The 17,944-nt window shown below is 40.4% G+C and overlaps 3 protein-coding genes across 3 annotated transcripts; all 3 read right to left on the bottom strand.

Annotated features, from left to right (window-relative positions):
- Positions 1-699: 699 nt before the first annotated feature.
- Positions 700-11,464, bottom strand: LOC115174878 (syntaxin-7). Its single transcript, XM_029733869.1, has 10 exons — positions 10,924-11,464; positions 10,110-10,223; positions 9,792-9,861; positions 9,566-9,656; positions 6,693-6,830; positions 4,101-4,150; positions 3,466-3,568; positions 1,735-1,807; positions 1,282-1,364; positions 700-1,160 (listed from the first exon to the last, which is right to left on the bottom strand). The coding sequence occupies exons 2-10, from the start codon at positions 10,192-10,194 to the stop codon at positions 1,065-1,067; spliced, it is 789 nt and encodes a 262-aa protein (XP_029589729.1). The 5' UTR covers positions 10,195-10,223; positions 10,924-11,464; the 3' UTR covers positions 700-1,064.
- A 2,542-nt stretch (positions 11,465-14,006) lies between these two features.
- Positions 14,007-14,839, bottom strand: LOC115174368 (trace amine-associated receptor 13c-like). Its single transcript, XM_029732894.1, has one exon. The coding sequence runs from the start codon at positions 14,837-14,839 to the stop codon at positions 14,072-14,074; it is 768 nt and encodes a 255-aa protein (XP_029588754.1). The 3' UTR covers positions 14,007-14,071.
- Positions 14,840-15,333: 494 nt separating this feature from the next.
- On the bottom strand, positions 15,334-17,526 carry LOC115174367 (trace amine-associated receptor 1-like). The gene is made up of 4 exons (XM_029732893.1): positions 17,460-17,526; positions 17,280-17,346; positions 16,677-16,762; positions 15,334-16,569 (listed from the first exon to the last, which is right to left on the bottom strand). Exon 4 carries the CDS (start codon positions 16,548-16,550, stop codon positions 15,513-15,515), a length of 1,038 nt encoding a protein of 345 aa, XP_029588753.1. The 5' UTR covers positions 16,551-16,569; positions 16,677-16,762; positions 17,280-17,346; positions 17,460-17,526; the 3' UTR covers positions 15,334-15,512.
- Between the last annotated feature and the right edge of the window lie 418 nt (positions 17,527-17,944).

The raw sequence follows: 17,944 nt of genomic DNA, 5'->3' as shown, positions 1-17,944 counted from the left end.
AACTGTTACAGAGTTTAATGGCTGTGGTAGGAGAAAACTGAAGATGGATCAACAACATTGTAGTTACTGCACAATACTAACCTCAATGAAGGAAGCATGTACAGAATACAAAATATTCCAAAACTTGCATCATGTTTGCAATAAGGCACTAAAGTAAAACTGCAGAAAATTTTGCATCATGTTATGCTCATCATTGGCAAGGAATAGGGAGTTAAGGATAAAAATACATCAGAATAGAGCTAAGCACAGGAAAAATCCTAGAGGAAACCTGGTTCAGTCTGCTTTCCAACAGACACTAGGACATTGAATGTTCCTGAGTGGCCTAGTGCAGTTGTCAATTAAATTGTCTATGGCAAGAAAATGGCCGTCTAGCAATGATCACCAACCAACTTGACAGAGCTTGAAGAATTGTCAAAATAATCATTTGCAAATATTGCACAATCCAGGTGTGCAAAGCTCTTAGAGACTTACATCTGTAATCGCTGCCAAAGGTCATTCTAAAGATGTATTGACTCAGGGGTGTGAATACGATTGAAAATGTGATATTTCATTTTCAATACACTTGCAAAAATGTAAAAAACATGTTTTCACTTTGTCATTACGAGATATGGTGTGCATATGGGTGAGAAAAAAAGCAATTTAAGCAATTTTGAATTCAGGCTGTAACAACAAAATATGGAATAAGTCAAGCAGCATGAATACTTTCTGAAGGCACTGTACATATTTATTTATACAGTGAGAATCTTTGTGAGATTAAATAAAAATGCATAAATTGCTTCATAGAAAATAAAGGCTTGAGGTGAAGAATAAGCCAGCACTCTGAGGAACTTGACAGCAAAAGTGATGCAAGATATTACTTAGCATTGCACAATTCTTGGCCTCTGGTGCATAGACTAGGCTACAGTGCATAATAATTAGCAGGTACTGTATCACACAAGACTATTCCTGGTCAATGCTGTGTGTATTCTTCTTACTATAGTATTATGGCCATGAGATTTGTAACTCAAACTTAGTCCTAAATAATCATTAAAATGCCAGGACCAAAGAGTATGTGAAAAGCATCATCATCCTTTGACTGATGCCCAGATGATTAAACCAACGACAACAGCAAGAACTGCCAGAACGACAATGAGAATGCAGATCTTCTTCCTAGATTTGCGCTGAAAGGGGCAAAACAAACACTTAACGTTATAAGAAAATGAATTTGATGCGGCATTGTAAAAGATACAGAAAAAGCATAATGATTTATTCACCCTCAAAATAATGATTAATGTTACCTACCTGATAGTCTGCAGCCTGTGCTAACTGCTGGGTGGCATTCTGAACATGAAGGTCAGCAGTTTCGACATTGGCCTCTATACTGTCTAGGGGTATAAATGCACAGTGAAAGGGTCATTCTCTCACAGAGGTTCAGTTTTGGTTGAATGTTTTCTTGAAAATGTTGCTGAAAACGTTAGAACCTTTGACTTGTACACCATGACGATGACTAGCCTCTCAAATGATGTCATTATCACGTTAACATCCCTTCAGTTTTAACTGTGGGACATAATCGTGTGTGTCTAGCTAGCGTAGCTGTTTGTCATCCTCTGTTCCCAGAACACTCAGACTGCTCTCCATAAAGACTCCTAAACATGCAGTACTTGATCCCTGTAGGCGTATGCTGTCAATGTTTTGAAAGTGGAAAAGTTTCTAACAGTCAGAAGTTTAGAGGAGTAAATGACAATGTATGCTTACCGATCACATCCCCTTGCTCATGGACCATCATTCCCAAGTCCTTAAATATTTCATTTATATCTGTAATATCAGACTAAAAAAAGAGAAAATAAGCATTGAATAAACAGACAACATAACAAATTAAATGGACTGGATATAAATTCATTATGTAAGTGTGATTTGCAGGATAGAATAAGGCAGTGATCATCAACTAGACTCAGCCACGGGCCAATTTTTTCTTGAGCGGATGGTCGGGGGGCCAGAACATAATTACAAGTAATTTGTAGACTGCAAATTGACAGCAAGAAGCCCAATATTTTACTAAAACATAATAATTTCAAACCTTGCTTGCATTGGTATAAGTTCACGTGTCTCTCTATTATGCGTGGGAATACTTGGGAACAGATTTGGGAATGCTGATCCTCAACACTGGGGCCCCTCAGGGGTGCGTGCTTAGTCCCCTCCTGTACTCCCTGTTCACCCACGACTGCGTGGCCAAGCACGACTCCAACACCATCATTAAGTTTCTTGACGACACAACAGTGATAGGCCTGATCAACGACAACGATGAGACAGCCTATAGGGAGGTCAGAAACCTGGCAGTGTGGTGAAAGGACAACAACCTATCCCTCAATGTGAGCAAGACAAAGGAGCTGATCGTGGACTACATGAAAAGGAGGGCCAAACAGGCCCCCATTAACATCGACGGGGCCGTAGTGGAGCGGGTCGAGAGTTTCATGTTCCTTGGTGTCCACATCACCAACGAACTATCATGGTCCAAACACACCAAGACAATTGTGAAGAGGGCATAACACCTTTCCCCCCCTCAGGAGATTGAAAAGATTTGGCATGGATCCCCAGAGCCTCAAAAGTTCTACAGCTGCACCATCGAGAGCATCCTGACAATTTGCATCACTGCCTGGTATGGCAACTGCTTGGCATCTGACCGTAAGGCACTACAGAGTGTAGTGCGTACAGCTCAGTACATCACTGGGGCCAAGCTTCATGACATCCAGGACCTATATACTAGGCGGTGTCAGAGGAAGGCCCAAAAAATGGTCAAAGACCCCCGTCACCCAAGTCATAGATTGTTCTCTATGCTACCGCATTGCAAGAGGTCCCAGAGCGCCAAGTCTAGGACCAAAAGGCTCCTTAACAGCTTCTACCCCCAAGCCATTAGACTGCTGAACAATTAATAAAATGGCCACCCGGAATATTTACATTGACCCCCACGCCCTTCGTTTTTAAACTGCTGCTACTCGCTGTTTATTATCTATACATAGTCACTATACAAATTACCTCAACTAACCTGTACCGGTACCCCCTGTATATAGCCTCGTAATGTAATTTTCTTGTGTTACGTTTTGATTTTATTTTATATTTTAATTTTATTTAGTAAATATTTTCTTAACTATTTCTTGAACTGCATTGTTGGTTAAGGATTTGTAAGTAAACATTCCACGGTAAGGTCAACACCTGTTGTATTCGGCGCATGTGACATAACATTTGATTTGACTTCTGAAATTAAAATCACTTGGAGCTGATTTTACGGTGTTTTTACAGTCCGATATGTAAAAAAATTATTATCTGAAAACTTAGGGGGGCAAATAAAATCGCCTTCGGACCACATAAGCTATGACTACTGTATGGCTTATGGTATAAGATAATTTAAAGGAATGAAAGACTTCCAGCAAAATCATAATTTAACCCTGAATCTTGTTCACTAATTTTGAGTAATAGGAGTGCTGTCACCTCTAGCTGTCTGATGGAGGTCTCTCTCTCCTGGATGAGCTGCAGGTCCTCTTCAGTGATGGCCACCTCCTGGGACTGTGACTGGACCTGGGCCTGCCCCCCACTGTAGAGTCAGACATGGGGAAGACGTGGTGAACCACCCAAAGCAAAACACTCACCTCCCACTCCATCTGTCTGTGCTAGAGAGAGATGGGCCTGATGGGCCTGTAAAGACTGACATGTTAACACTAAAGTGGATGTTTAGATAAACTAGCAGTTAGAGAATAGTCAACTATGGGTTTTGTATGTGAATATTCATTTGATGGTTAAGCGATTCATAGTAGAACAAAAGGTCCGGACATATAAAAAAAGAGCTAAACCCCAATAGACCAAATAAAAAATATCATCTTAACTGTAAAATAGGATGTTTACATTCTCCACAACTGTAGGCAATAGAGGAATCAGGATTATGAACTCTGGGTAAATCCATTAAATATGAGTGTCTACAGTGGTTCCTTCCTCTGTGGTCGGCATGCAGTTTTATGTGGCAACAGACAGTGGGATGTATTTAAACAGCTTGCACAGTATGTTTAGTGCAGCGTGTCTGTACTATTTCACTCAAAAATCACGAGACCACTGAAATGCTGAACTCTGACCTTTCAAAGACGTTTCCATTTCCTCCAAAGCTGTCGTCAGGATAGCCACCCTGAGGGTGGACAGAACAGTCAGTCTGATGATCTCTAATTTCAGGTGGGATTTGATTTATGGCTTTATGTGTAAAGTGACTACAGTTTGGGAGGAAAGACCACACTTGAAACATTTACAATTCCTCCCCTCTCGACAACCAAATAACTGACTACTCCTCCTATCACCAATCAACGGCTATATATACACTACATGACCAAGTATGTGGACACCTGCTCATCAAACATCTCATTCCAAAATCATAGGCATTAATACGGAGTTGGTCCCCCCTTTGCTGCTATAACAGGCTTTCCACTAGATGTTGGAATATTGCTGTGGGAATTTGCTTCCATTTAGCCACAAGAGCATTAGTGAGGTAGGGTACTGATGTTGGGCGTTTAGGCTTGGCTAACAGTCGCTGTTCCAATTGATCCCAAAGGTGTTCGATGGGGTTGAGGTCAGGGCTCTGTGCAGGACAGTCAAGTTCTTCAACACATATAGCGACAAACCATTTCTGTATGGACCTCACTTTGTGCATGGGGGCATTGTCACGTGAGAAACAGGAAAGGGTCTTCCCCAAATTTGAAATCACAGAATCATCTAGAATGTCACTGTATGCTGTAGCATTAAGATTTCCCTTCACTGGAACTAAGGGGCCTAGCCCAAACCATGAAAAACAGCCCCAGGCCATTATTCCTCCACCAACAAACTTTACAGTTGGCACTATGCATTCGGAGAGGTAGCGTTCTCCTGGCATCCGCCAAACTCAGATTCGTCCATCGGACTGCCAGATGGTGAATCGTGATTCATCACTCCAGAGAACTCGTTTCCACTGCTCCAGAGTCCAATGGCGGTGAGCTTTACACCACTCCAGCTGACGCTTGGCATTGCACATGGTGATCTTAGGCTTATGTGCGGCTGCTTGGCCATGGAAACCCATTTCATGAAGCTCCCGACGAACAGTTCTTGTGCCGATGTTGCTTCCAGAGGCAGTTTGTAACTCGGTAGTGAGTGTTGCAACCGAGGACAGATGATTTTAATGCACTACGCCCTTCAGAACTCTGCGGTCCTGTTCTGTGAGCTTATGTGGCCTACCACTTCTCGGCTGAGCCGTTGTTGCTCCTAGACGATTCCACTTCACAATAACAGCACTTACAGTTAACCAGGGCAACTCTAGCAGGGCAGAAATTTGACAAACTGATTTGTTGGAAAGGTGGCATCCTATGACGGTACCATGTTGAAAGTCACTGAGCTCTTCAGTAAGACCATTCTACTGCCAATGTTTGTCTATGTAGATTGCATGGCTGTGTGCTTGATTATATACACCTGTCAGCAACGGGTGTGGCTGAAACAGCTGAATCCACTAATTTGAAGGGGTGTCCACATACTTATTTAACATACATACATACATACATACATACATACATACATACATACATACATACATACATACATACATACGGAAAGTATTCAGACCCCTTGACATTTTACACATTTTATTACTTTACAGCCTTGTTCTAAAATTTATTAAATAAGAAATCCTCAATCTCCACACAATACCCCACAACGACAAAGCAAAAACAGCTTTTTAGAAATTTTTGGAAATGTATTAAAAATACTGAAATATCACATTTACATTGATGAAGAGAAAAAAACAATGTAATACATTTTAGAATAAGGCTGTAACGTAACTAAATGTGTATATACACAGTGCATTTGAAAAGTATTCAGACCCCTTGACTTTTCCCCACATTTTGTTACGTCTTTATTGTTCCAAACTTCTTCCATTTAAGAATGGAGGCCACTGTGTTCCTGGGGACTTTAAATGCTGCAGAAATCTTTTGATACCCTTCCCTAGATCTGTGCCTCGACGCAATCCTATATTGGAGCTCTACAGACAATTCCTTTGACCTAATGGCTTGGTTTATGCTCTGACATGTACTGTTAACTGTGGGACCTTATATAGACAGGTATGTGCCTTTCCAAATAATGTCCAATCAATTGAATTTACCACAGGTGGACTCCAATCACATTGTAGAAACATTTAAGGATGATCAATGGAAACAGGATGCACTGAAGCTCAATTTTGAGTCTCATTGGAAAGGGTCTGAATACTTATGTAAATAAGGTATCCGTTTTTAATACATTTGCAAAAATGTCAAAAAACATGTTTTTGCTTTGTCATTATGGGGTATTGTGTGTAGATTGACGAAGATCATTTTTTTGTATCCATTTTCGAATAAGGCTGTAACTTAACACACACACACACACACAGTAGCTTTAAACCTTTTCCTGCATTAAACAAAAACGTTCATGTTGAAGGTGTGGTCTGTACCAGTGGAGGCTGGTGGGAGGAGCTTTATGAGGATAGGCTCATTCTAATGGCTGGAATAGAATTTGTGGAACGGTATGAAACGTTTCAAACATATGGAAACCACGTTTGAATCCGTTCCATTAATTCCATTCCAGCCATTAAAATGAGCCTGTCTTCCTATAGTTCCTCCAACCAGCCTCCTCTGGTCTGTACCTAGTAAAGTTTGTGTACATTTTTGATGATTACTAACCGACACTCTGGACTCGGCACGGACTCTGGCAACACACGCCTTCTCTTTCTGAGCAGCCTGCCTCTGTGTCTTTTGGAAATTGGCCAGTGCATTGGAGAAGTCATTGATAAATCGGTCTTTCTGGATCTTTCGCTGGCGCTAGAAGAGAGGTATATGTAAACAAATGAGTTAACATCACATACAGTGTTCATGATACTGTGCCATAGCATCACTCTAATCTCAACCGATAGATAATTATTCTTAGGATTTCCATCTCAGGCCCTCATGTCCTACTTTACATAAGCAGAAGTGAAAAACTAACAACTAATTATGTGACTTATATGAAAAACATTTATATATATTTTCGTTAGCAAGAAATACAACTAGAATGTGTTTGCAATTAAACCCATCATTTGTCTTTCCATTGTCTAAATTAAACATCCAGGACAGTATTGAAAAACAGAAAATGTGGATGTTTGTAAGAATTGCTTTATTCCTGCCATGGCGTGCATTCCAAAGTTTCCTTATGAGCTCTACAAAAATGCAATAATTGCTTTCTTTACCACACACAAACAAACAGAAATTCCTTCAACACTGTTGGATTTCTGCTGTCAGGAAAAATGTTCATGCAGCGTGCCTTGGGCCTTCCTTGAACGAGAAGGCACAACTACGAAAACAGGAAATAAAGGCTTAATGCGTTTAAGAATAGTGCACCAGCAGTATATATAAATAAAGGCGGATCCGTAAGTAACCCCTCCGCCCCCCTGGAACCCTCTTCCCCAGAGCTAAAGATCCGAAACACGTTCTGCGCAAGCTTTTCTTTAGCTCTACTTTACGCACACATTTGAGGTCACCCTCTCTTCACATTTCTCACTGTCAATCGTGAATGATAATTCTTCAAGTTTTACCGGTGAAACGTCCATGTAGCATCTGCATGCCAACCATTTGATCTCAATCACAATTTCATGGGAATATGCAGTGTTGCACACAGTACAGTGTTGTTTTGAATTATCTACAGCAGTGGTCACCAACCTTTTCAGAGTCAAGATCACTTTCCCAGTCAAAAAGCAAGCAGAGACCTACCGCTCAGATTTATTTTTAAACATGACTAAAAACATTTGACATTAACCTAATATAAAACAGTTCTAGACCTAATACATTTCCTAGTACATTATCACAGCATTTTGGCTATGCCTGTCTTGCCAATATTGTTATTCTCAGACCATATTAGATTTCAAAACTCAAGCTTTGATAACAAAATAGATCTGCTAATGTAGCACTTGCGAGGCACTGTGGACCATAATTTGCTTCTTTATTTTACCAGACTGATGGTACCTGCATCTGGGAACCCAAGAAAAGAAAACTGAGGTCAACTCATGATATCAGTGATCTTCAGGTGGGAAAGTCTGAGCTTTAGAAAGATGCCCGAGTTTCCAACTTGGAATTCGGAGTTGGATGACCATTTAAAACAATTGTTCCCAGTCGGATATCGTTTTCTATTCACCCCCCGAGTTCCCAGTTGTTTTGAACATGGCATTAGTCTCAGCGGAGGGAGAGAGCAGCAGAGAGCTATCCGATTGGCCAGCGCAGTAGGCGCACTTCATTTAGCTCTCCTGGTCTGGCCTGTAGGCAGAGTTTGTCCCTTCAGACAAATGGTTCAAAATGGGAGCACTTTGCCTACTCGGCGCACAGGGCTTCTTGAATCAACTGCACCTACCACAAACAGCGTAACACGAATTGAAAAACACTAAATTGGAGCGCAAGGCTTTATCATTGGCTTTTCTACAGAAATGTTTGGTGATCGACTGGTTAGTGACCAATGCTTATACTATTATATTCGGTTCTGTTATGTAGAATACTATCATTATGTGATTTTCAGGTTTAATTTTATTAAATGAGCACCATTCATCACTGAAATTCACCAGAGTAGCCTGTTCTCCAGGCAGCCAAACGAGTAGGCCTAGAGCAGTGAGTAAAGGAGGGAAACCCACAGCAGCGGGTTCCAGAGAAATCAGAACTGCAGCCACTCCGATAAATAAAACACGGTACCTTATCATTCCCTATTATACAGTATCGGCACACCATGTAATGACAAAGTAGAAATATATTTTTTTAAATGACATTCTTTTGAAAGGAAATTGTTATCCAATTTATAATCTCATAAAAGTAAAACATTGAGAATGCAGGGTAAGTTTGTTGAAAGTTGGCTAAGATAAGACGCAAATACAAAGCGGCAATCAGCAGTTAAAACAAAAACAAAGCATACTCCCGAACACTGTTTCAGCATAACGCGAGGGATGGGACTGGGAAAATGTAACCACTCTCAAATTAAAAGACAGAGCTATGGATGCAAGGACTGACCAGCCATGATATAAAAATTATAGTTTTAACCATGTTTTTTTAATGCTATACAGTGTGTTTACATTTACTTTGTTTACAAACATTAAGAATAAAACAAGCTTATATTTGGGGTTCTGATGGGGTACGACCGTTGAACTAAACTCATGGAGGCATGTATAAGTAATATTCTTCAAGAATCAATGAATACATTTAAGTCCAAAAATGGATGTAGCAACTGCTGATTGCCCCTTTAACAAATGACAAATGCATTCATAAAAAGGTGAACGGAGGGCACTATTACAAGTGGAATTACTTACATTTTTTTATTGAAAAGTTGTGTTGATTGACACTTGAAACTCACAAGGAACAGGTCATCCAAAGACCAGCTTAGACAACACAGGCCAGTCCACCTAACATGTGACCAATGAGAACTGAGGTGCTGTTCATCTAGCCGTTTTCACAATACTGTGTGAATAATGTTCTATCTGCTATTGTACATGACAGTAGTTACTATACCTTTTGTTGCTTGTTGTACAAAAAAAGGTGTTGAGTACCTGTTCAGTTGTGACAGGCAAAGAGCCAAATTGCTTCACACTTTGGTCGGTTTCTTTGGCAAGGTGGTTGACATTCTGCCGTTTCTGCTGCCTACATTGGAAAGTCAAAAGCCTAATTTAGATAATATTCCATTATAATAAATATTCCATTATAATACCTGCATGTAAAAACATCTTTAAAAGTTACAGACTACAAGAGACATATTCTGATTAAAACAAAACTCACAGTTGCTGTCTGAGCTCAGTTGTGTCTTGTGGTGTTCCCAACTTATCCACAATACTCTGTATTTCAGAAGCTGGTAGAAACAAGGCACACATTGTGACACAAAACAATACGTGTTCATTCAATAGGAAAAGTATTACATTTGAAAATTCATTCAAAATAAAAATATAATGTAGATATATTAATACTTTTCAGTCTACCCCCAGGCCTCATAGGATATGTATAGTAGTAGCCTATTGGCCTACTAAAGTCTGAGGACATAACAAAACTTGTTTGTACTGTTGTGGTTGTGTGCACAGTTTGTTCATGTGTATCAATTACTTTGTTGTGCTATCTTTTGGATGTTGGAGATTATCATCTGAGTAAGCACATTTGGGTCCTGCACTTTTCCGTACTGGTAGGCCATCGTTGACACATTGGGAGTCTCCCCAAGACCTTGAAATATAAAATGTTACAAGTATTGTTGTCAGTCACTCACATGGCTTGCCTCAGTTCACTTCTATTCACTCCCACCTGCTTTATGTATTATGTACACTCATTCCCCTAGACATACATACGTGCTGTCGCCAAAGTGAGAAAACTATTTTATACAAGCATGTGGGATTTAAGTGAATAAACCATGAACGTTGAGGAACATAATAGGCCATCAGTAAGAGAAACGCATGAATGTACACAAGAGTACAGTCTGCAAGAGGTTATTTGAAGTTCATCAGCCAGCCGTCCAATCAGATACAGGCATTGGAAGAGAGCACAGGCAGGGCAAGCTAACACCCTCAACCTGAAAAACCAGAAAAATGCGGAAATACGACGCCTGAATAACTGGGCATGGATGAATGTCAAATACGCCCCCTCCCCACTGTGTCTATTTGCTACTCGTATGTCATCATATACATTTCATCAAACGCTAAAAACATGAATGGTAAAGTAGCCATGTTCATTTAGATCAAGGAAATACTGCAGAGATACATTGTTGGATCTCCAGTTGCACAAATGCTGACAACTTTCAGTAAACATTTAAAATCCCTTTCAGGTCGCATGAATTACAGCTTAATTGTCGCTTGTCGACATTTACTAATCATTGCATATCCAAACATTGCTGATGGCAAATTTCGGGGAACACCAAATATTCGTTTACCTTAATGAGTTCTGTCTTAACAGTCTGCTCGGCCTACACTCTGCTTCCTGATCTGTGTCATGTTTTTCTAGTCACATGATCCACTCTATGCTGCTTTACAGCAAAGATCAAATCAGAGTGCAAGAGGCGAAGTGAGAGGATTTACTTCGCCCAAAATCTTTCCACGAAAATAAGACCACGAAGTGAGGAATTTGTGCATGTAGGTCAATGAGAATGTCGAATTTGGTCAACACAAATGTAATTGATTGCTAATTTGTTACGTCTTGCTTATTTGAACGAATAGACGTTTCATAATGGTTTGGTTGTTACAAATGCACAGATATAACTGGACGCACATGGCATTACGGTAACTTAAAAATAAAAACAACTTTATAACCTAACACAGCAGGCATAAAATAAACTCCTGAAACTAGATCCCCCACATTCTGGTCTTGACGAGAATTTTAAAAAAAATGTTAGTAGATCTTCTCTTCTGCACTGTTCAACCAATCCAGAAAATGTGGATGAGGAGTTAAGATGTAGTGTCGCCTTGTTAACGTCCAAAAACGGAGGTGACGTCACGCGCTCTCGCTTCCATTTCCACTAACAACCGGAACATCCTTTTATAATCAGCCTCGGCGGGGCTAAGGCTACATTGTGCCTGTTGTTTATATGCGTATTTGCCCTCTCAATGGCTAGAATGGTCCCACTTGATCTCGCCTCCTCCTGCCTGCCTTCCATCTTTGAGGACATGCTTTTCCATCGTTAGAGCAGCTGTCTTCTCACTATAATAGATCATCTTTGATAACAAAATGTTTAGCTCAGACAATGGGACTGGGAGCCGGGTACCTGTGATTCTTTAGTTCAACTCTAGCCATTATATGATTAGACACAAGATGATTGAGTTACAAAAAAAATCCCAAAACACATTTTATGTACTTTATGACGCTTTATTCTAAGGTAGGCCTATGCTACATTCAAAATACAATAAGAAAGGATTTATAAGTAAACACAGTTACGTGAAGAAGACCAGCCAAATATTGACAGTACTATAATGTGCAGAAGAGGTTTCTCAAATGCTTCTCTTCATTTGCCTCATTGAAAACACTATCCAAGGTGGACAGATTATTGCTTAGGTAAAGAAAACTGCCACTAAGCCACATAGTGTACATGTATTGAAATGAATCCTTTTCTGAGAAGTAAATTATAGTAGCTGGACTATTCATCCGCAGCCCAAAAAAAGGGCTATTATGAAACATTTACATTTTTTTGGCATGAAGTTAGTTCCATACCGTTCACACATAGTTGTATATTATATTAATGTAGCTTTACAATAGATCGTGTAGTAGCAAATACATTTATATAGGAAGAATTTCTATTGAATATTTTCAATGTGGTCATGGGTGCACCTCAGCCACGCTCAAGGTCCTAAACGATATCTTAACCGCCATCGATAAAAAACAATACTGTGCAGACGTATTCATTGACCTGGCCAAGGCTTTCGACTCTGTCAATCACCACATCCTCATTGGCAGACTCAATAGCCAGAGTTCAGTGTGTCAAATCGGAGGGCCTGTTCTCCAGGCCTCTGGCAGTCTCTATGGGGGTGCCACAGGGTTCAAATTTTGGGCCGACTCTTTTCTCTGTATACATCAATGATGTCACTCTTGCTGCTGGTGAGTCTCTAATCCACCTCTACGCAGACGACACCATTCTGTATACTTCTGGGCCTTCTTTGGACACTGTGTTAACTACCCTCCAGACGAGCTTCAATGCCATACAACTCTCCTTCCATGGCCTCCAACTGCTCTTAAATACAAGTAAAACTAAATGCATGCTCTTCAACCGATCGCTGCCTGCATCTGCCAGCCCGTCCAGCATCACTACTCTGGACGGTTCTGACTTAGAATATGTGGACAACTACAAATACCTAGGTGTCTGGTTAGACTGTAAACTCTCCTTCCAGACTCACATCAAACATCTCCAATCCAAAGTTAAATCTAGAATTGGCTTCCTATTTTGCAACAAAGCATCTTTCACTCATGCTGCCAAACATAGTCCCATGTGGCTCAGTTGGTAGAGCATGGTGTGTGCAATGCCAGGGTTGTGGGTTCAATTCCCACGGGGGACCAGTACAGGGGAAAAAATCTATGAAATGTATGCATTAACTACTGTAAGTTGCTCTGGATAAGAGTGTCTGCTAAATGACTTAAATGTATACCCTTGTAAAACTGACCATCCTACCAATCCTCGACTTTGGTGACGTCATTTACAAAATAGCCTCCAATACCCTACTCAATAAATTGGATGCAGTCTATCACAGTGCCGTCTGTTTTGTCACCAAAGCCCCATATACTACCCACCACTGCGACCTGTACGCTCTCGTTGGCTGGCCCTCGCTTCATACTCGTCGCCAAACCCACTGGCTCCATGTCATCTACAAGACCCTGCTAGGTAAAGTTCCCCCTTATCTCAGCTCGCTGGTCACCATAGCAGCACCCACCTGTAGCATGCGCTCTAGCAGGTATATCTCTCTGGTCACCCCCAAAGCCAATTCCTCCTTCGGCTGCCTCTCCTTCCAGTTCTCTGCTGCCAATGACTGGAACAAACTACAAAAATCTCTAAAACTGGAAACACATTTCCCTCACTAGCTTTAAGCACCAGCTGTCAGAGCAGCTCACAGAATACTGCACTTGTACATAGCCCATCTATAATTTAGGCCAAACAACTACCTCTTCCCCTACTGTATTTATTTATTTATTTATTTTGCTCCTTTGCACCCCATTATTTATATTTCTACTTTGCACTTTCTTCCACTGCAAATCTACCATTCCAGTGTTTTACTTGCTATATTGTATTTACTTCGCCACCATGGCCTGTTTTGCCTTTACCTCCTTTATCTCACCTCATTTGCTCACTTTGTATATAGACTTATTTTTCTACTATATTATTGACTGTAGGTTTGTTTTACTCCATGTGTAACTCTGTGATGTTGTATGTGTCAAACTGCTTTGCTTTATCTTGGCCAGGTCGCAATTGTAAATGAGAACTTGTTCTCAACTTGCCTACCTGGTTAAATAAAGGTGAAATAAATAAATAATTAAAAATAAATAAAATGTGACAATAAGATTAAGTCATTTTCGAAACCACGGATAAAACAGTGCATAGATTATTGGATTTGCAGAGAATAGAGAATAGGTGGTGTGCTAAAGTTTGTGTATAGATCAACTATGAAATTAACAAAGAAAGGCAGCCAGCAAAAGATGAAAACACCCACCACAATGCCTAAAGTTTTAGCTGCTTTCCGCTCTGACCGTTGAGACACCACACCTTTATCTCGCTCATTGGAATTCTTTTGGCTGTCTTCAATCTTCCTTAGATGTTCTTTTGCCACCAAAAATATTTTGGTATACAAACCCACCATTACAGAGCATGGAAAGAAAAAGGCTATCAATGTGTCTAGGGCGCCCCACAGAGCATTAAAGACAAGATTACAACTTCCCAGGCAGTATATGGATGCAATGAATTCATCCAGTCCTCTTACATTTGCTTTTGAATATAATAGGCAATAGGAGTACAATGCAGCAACGGCCCAACTGGCAAGAACCATGAGCCATGCAATTGGTATAGTAATCTTGGTGGAATAGCGAAGTGGATTGCACACAGCCTCATATCGATCTATGGCTATGAATACCAGGTGGAAAATTGAAACAGATGTGAGGAACATATCAAAACTAGAATGCAGCAAACAAAAAGCATCTCCAAAGTACCAGCAGCCCTCCACAGCCCTCATTGTACTAAAAGGCATCACAGTCACTCCAAGCAGCAGGTCTGCAACTGCCAAAGACATTATAAGCATGTTAGTTGGCGTGTGGAGCTGTTTTATGTGAGCAATGGAGATAATGACCACACCGTTCCCTAGAATTGTGACCAGCATGCCTGAAACAAACAAAAAGTATAAAGCAATTTGAACCCCTCCACTGAAAATGTCTCTGGTGCAGGAGGCATTTGATTCTGGGTAACAGAACAGCTTTGGATCCAGATGTTGATGAGATATCCATTGCCAAAAACAAAAAGACATTCAAGTTAGAGCTGATTACTTGCTACTGTAGTCACAGGTGCAGGAGTGTGAGTGGTGCTGAATCCAGCACAGTCTTCTTAGAGGAATGACAGGGTTTATACACTGTATTGGACATATTTTGGGCACACCCCTTTCCCAGCTACCAGCCAGTTATAATAGGTTACATGATTTACATCTGTGTATATTATATGTGTATATTCAAGTAATGTACAGTATGACAGTATGATAGTTACATAAAATAGTGATGTCATGACCTCTAAGCTCAGAATTACTGTTCCAGCGGTGTGTACCTCAAGTAGGCACTAGGAGGAGACAAATAACACTATTAAACAAGGTGACAGGCACAGGGCTCACAGGCATTGAAATACATTTATTTCAGGCAAACAGCTTTATATGAAACAGGTTAAAAGCAGCTTCTGTTACATTTTTACTCAAGCTTTATCTTTTAGTTGCATAACTGTCACATGTTACATCCCATCATAATTCATATATTTATTTGAACACACATCATACAACGTCAACTGAAACTTTACTCAGAATACAATCTAAATCTACAAGAACCTCTGTGAAAGATGTGACCACTGATGATGATTCTCAAAGCCCTCCTGAACCAAGTGTAAAAGAAAGCATAGACAATAGGGTTAAAAGCAGAGTTCAAATATCCAAACCAAACCAAGGTATCCCCCAACAGCGGGGGGATGGAGTACTGTATGAAAGGGTCAATGATGAGGCACAAAGAAAAGGGACTCCAGCAGATTAGAAACACTCCCACTACTATTGCAAGAATATTTGCCCCTCGTCTCTCTCTACGTCCAGAGTCTGCCTCTTTAAACTGACGAGATACATCTTTAATGGACCTGGCCTGAGCCCTGGCAACCCAATATATCTTGGAATATATACAAATCAAGATCATGCCTGGGATGTAAAAACAGAAGGAAGATGCTACTAAAGCCGCCACTGGACTAAAGAACACCTGACAGCCTCCAATGCACTTGACATGTGTTTCATAGAAATCCTCCCTGCCTTTCAGATTGATCTCAGGGAAGATCATTCCATAAGCAAAAATGGCAGGGACCAGCCAACTGCTGGTGATCATGATCAATACAGTGTTATTGGTGATGATCAGTCTGTACGACAGTGGCCTGCAGACAGCAAAGTAACGGTCAATGGAGATGAAGGATAGATGGAAGATGGAGGCTGTGCTCAGCATAATATCAGTGCTGGTGTGGAGCTTACACAGAAACCCTCCTAGGTACCAACAGCCCTGGACAGAGCGCACAGCGCTGCATGGCATTACAAACACTCCCAGAAGGAGGTCACACACAGCCAGGGAAACGAGCAGTTGGTTTACGGAGGTTTGGAGCTGCTTGAAGTGTGCAATGGAGGTGATGACCAGAAGGTTCCCAATAACAGTCACCAGTATGGCCAACACCATCGATGTGAACATCGGAACCTGAACGCTCAGGGGTCGAGCAATCCTCACACACGATCCACTCAAAGACTCGTAGCAGAAAAGAGTCTGTGATTTCACAGTGCTGTTGAGGTTCGAAGTATTTGAGAAGTCCATTCCACCTGGTGTTTTAGGCCTAGAGACAAGGAACAATTTGATCACATCTTTAAATGTGTTTTTCAAAATGTTTCATGTTTTCATCAGTCATATACATTTGTGTTTGCAAAAATGAACTGGACTTACGTTCAATGAAAGTTTTGTGTTACTGTAACAGATGGAACACTGAACTGCTAGTCCAAAACGTTGTTCTGAGTCAGATTATTGGGCTTCTGAAAATACAACACATCCTGCTGGTAATGCTTCCCATCGGAATCCAGTTTATTTCTAAAAATAACACAAATGAGGGCAATGCACTTGAGGGAGAAATGGCTATGGTAACACATTCCCATATAAATAGTAAGCCGTTACTATCTTCATGAAATAGTTACACATTTAATAAACACAGTTTTTATCAAACTTTTATACTATATATTCATAGAATGTAAATGTAATCATGCAACTTGAACAACTACTTCTGTTCATGACTAGTATCAACAACAATTTCACATCACAGAAGTTAATGAAACAAAATTGGCATCAACTAGTCATACTGTGTGGGGTTCTTGATTGAAAGGTCACAAAGAAAGAAAATAGTGTTTGAATGTCATCTTTCTTATTCTTGCTCCTTTGAAAATATGAAAAAGTGGTATGAATAGACAGACTCCATGCAATCAACCTAAAACTGATACTCACCTGAATATCTACAAATATTGTGCGTTTATTTAATTAGTTCTCAGCAATCAATACCTTAATCCGTATTACTTCATTGGAAACACTAAGCACTGATTTTGAGCTCTGGTCAGGATCCTTTCAGCTGAGGGAAACGAAGAGACAAGTAAACACTGTAGTCATGTTGACTTGTTGAACAATTGGTTATGAAATGATGGTGTGTAATAAAGATCAATCATATGAAAAGTTTAATCTCACCTAATCATAGTCAGCAAACCATGCACAACCTCCTTCAGTCTCAGGCTCTACGAGCACCTAGACTTTCCTCTGAGCATTATATAAACAGACGGATGCTGCTTCACAGCCAATGAAATTTGAGTTTTAGTCTGTGGAGACTCCTATTGTATGTTGTTTACTGTGTCTGATGAGTCCACATGATTCAGTTGGCAACATATAGTCGTCAATTATGGGCCCATTTGCAATAAACAATTAGCATTGTAATAATGCAGGATTATCTGTCATAATCTAAATAGCAGTCAAGCATAAGCAAAGATCACACATTTAAGTATTCAAGAATCAATGGGTATACACTGCGCGACGAGGGCACTGCATATTGGTGAGGTCAGGCTCAATGGGTTCTGAGGTCAACACCCTTGTAGGTGTTAAAGAAATTACTGTGAAATAGTTGTTTCTGGTGAGTTTTGAAGGGAAAATAGATCAAATCAAATCTATTAGTCACATGC

The sequence above is a fragment of the Salmo trutta genome, chromosome 35 (assembly GCF_901001165.1).
Source record: "Salmo trutta chromosome 35, fSalTru1.1, whole genome shotgun sequence".
NCBI lineage: Eukaryota > Metazoa > Chordata > Actinopteri > Salmoniformes > Salmonidae > Salmo > Salmo trutta.
This window is presented reverse-complemented; position numbering and strand designations above follow the sequence as displayed.

What these genes read in the sequence shown, in the direction of transcription:
- LOC115174878 (XM_029733869.1), bottom strand. Translation starts at nt 10,194, where the DNA reads ATGGCCTACCAGTACGGAAAAGTGCAGGACCCAAATGTGCTTACTCAG. An exon ending in ACTGAGCTCAGACAGCAACT is followed by an intron (nt 9,657 to 9,791) that starts GTGAGTTTTGTT and finishes TTTCCAATGTAG; the next exon opens with GCAGCAGAAACGGCAGAATG. An exon ending in TGAGCAAGGGGATGTGATCG is followed by an intron (nt 1,365 to 1,734) that starts GTAAGCATACAT and finishes TTATACCCCTAG; the next exon opens with ACAGTATAGAGGCCAATGTC.
- LOC115174368 (XM_029732894.1), bottom strand. Translation starts at nt 14,839, where the DNA reads ATGCTGGTCACAATTCTAGGGAACGGTGTGGTCATTATCTCCATTGCT.
- LOC115174367 (XM_029732893.1), bottom strand. Translation starts at nt 16,550, where the DNA reads ATGGACTTCTCAAATACTTCGAACCTCAACAGCACTGTGAAATCACAG.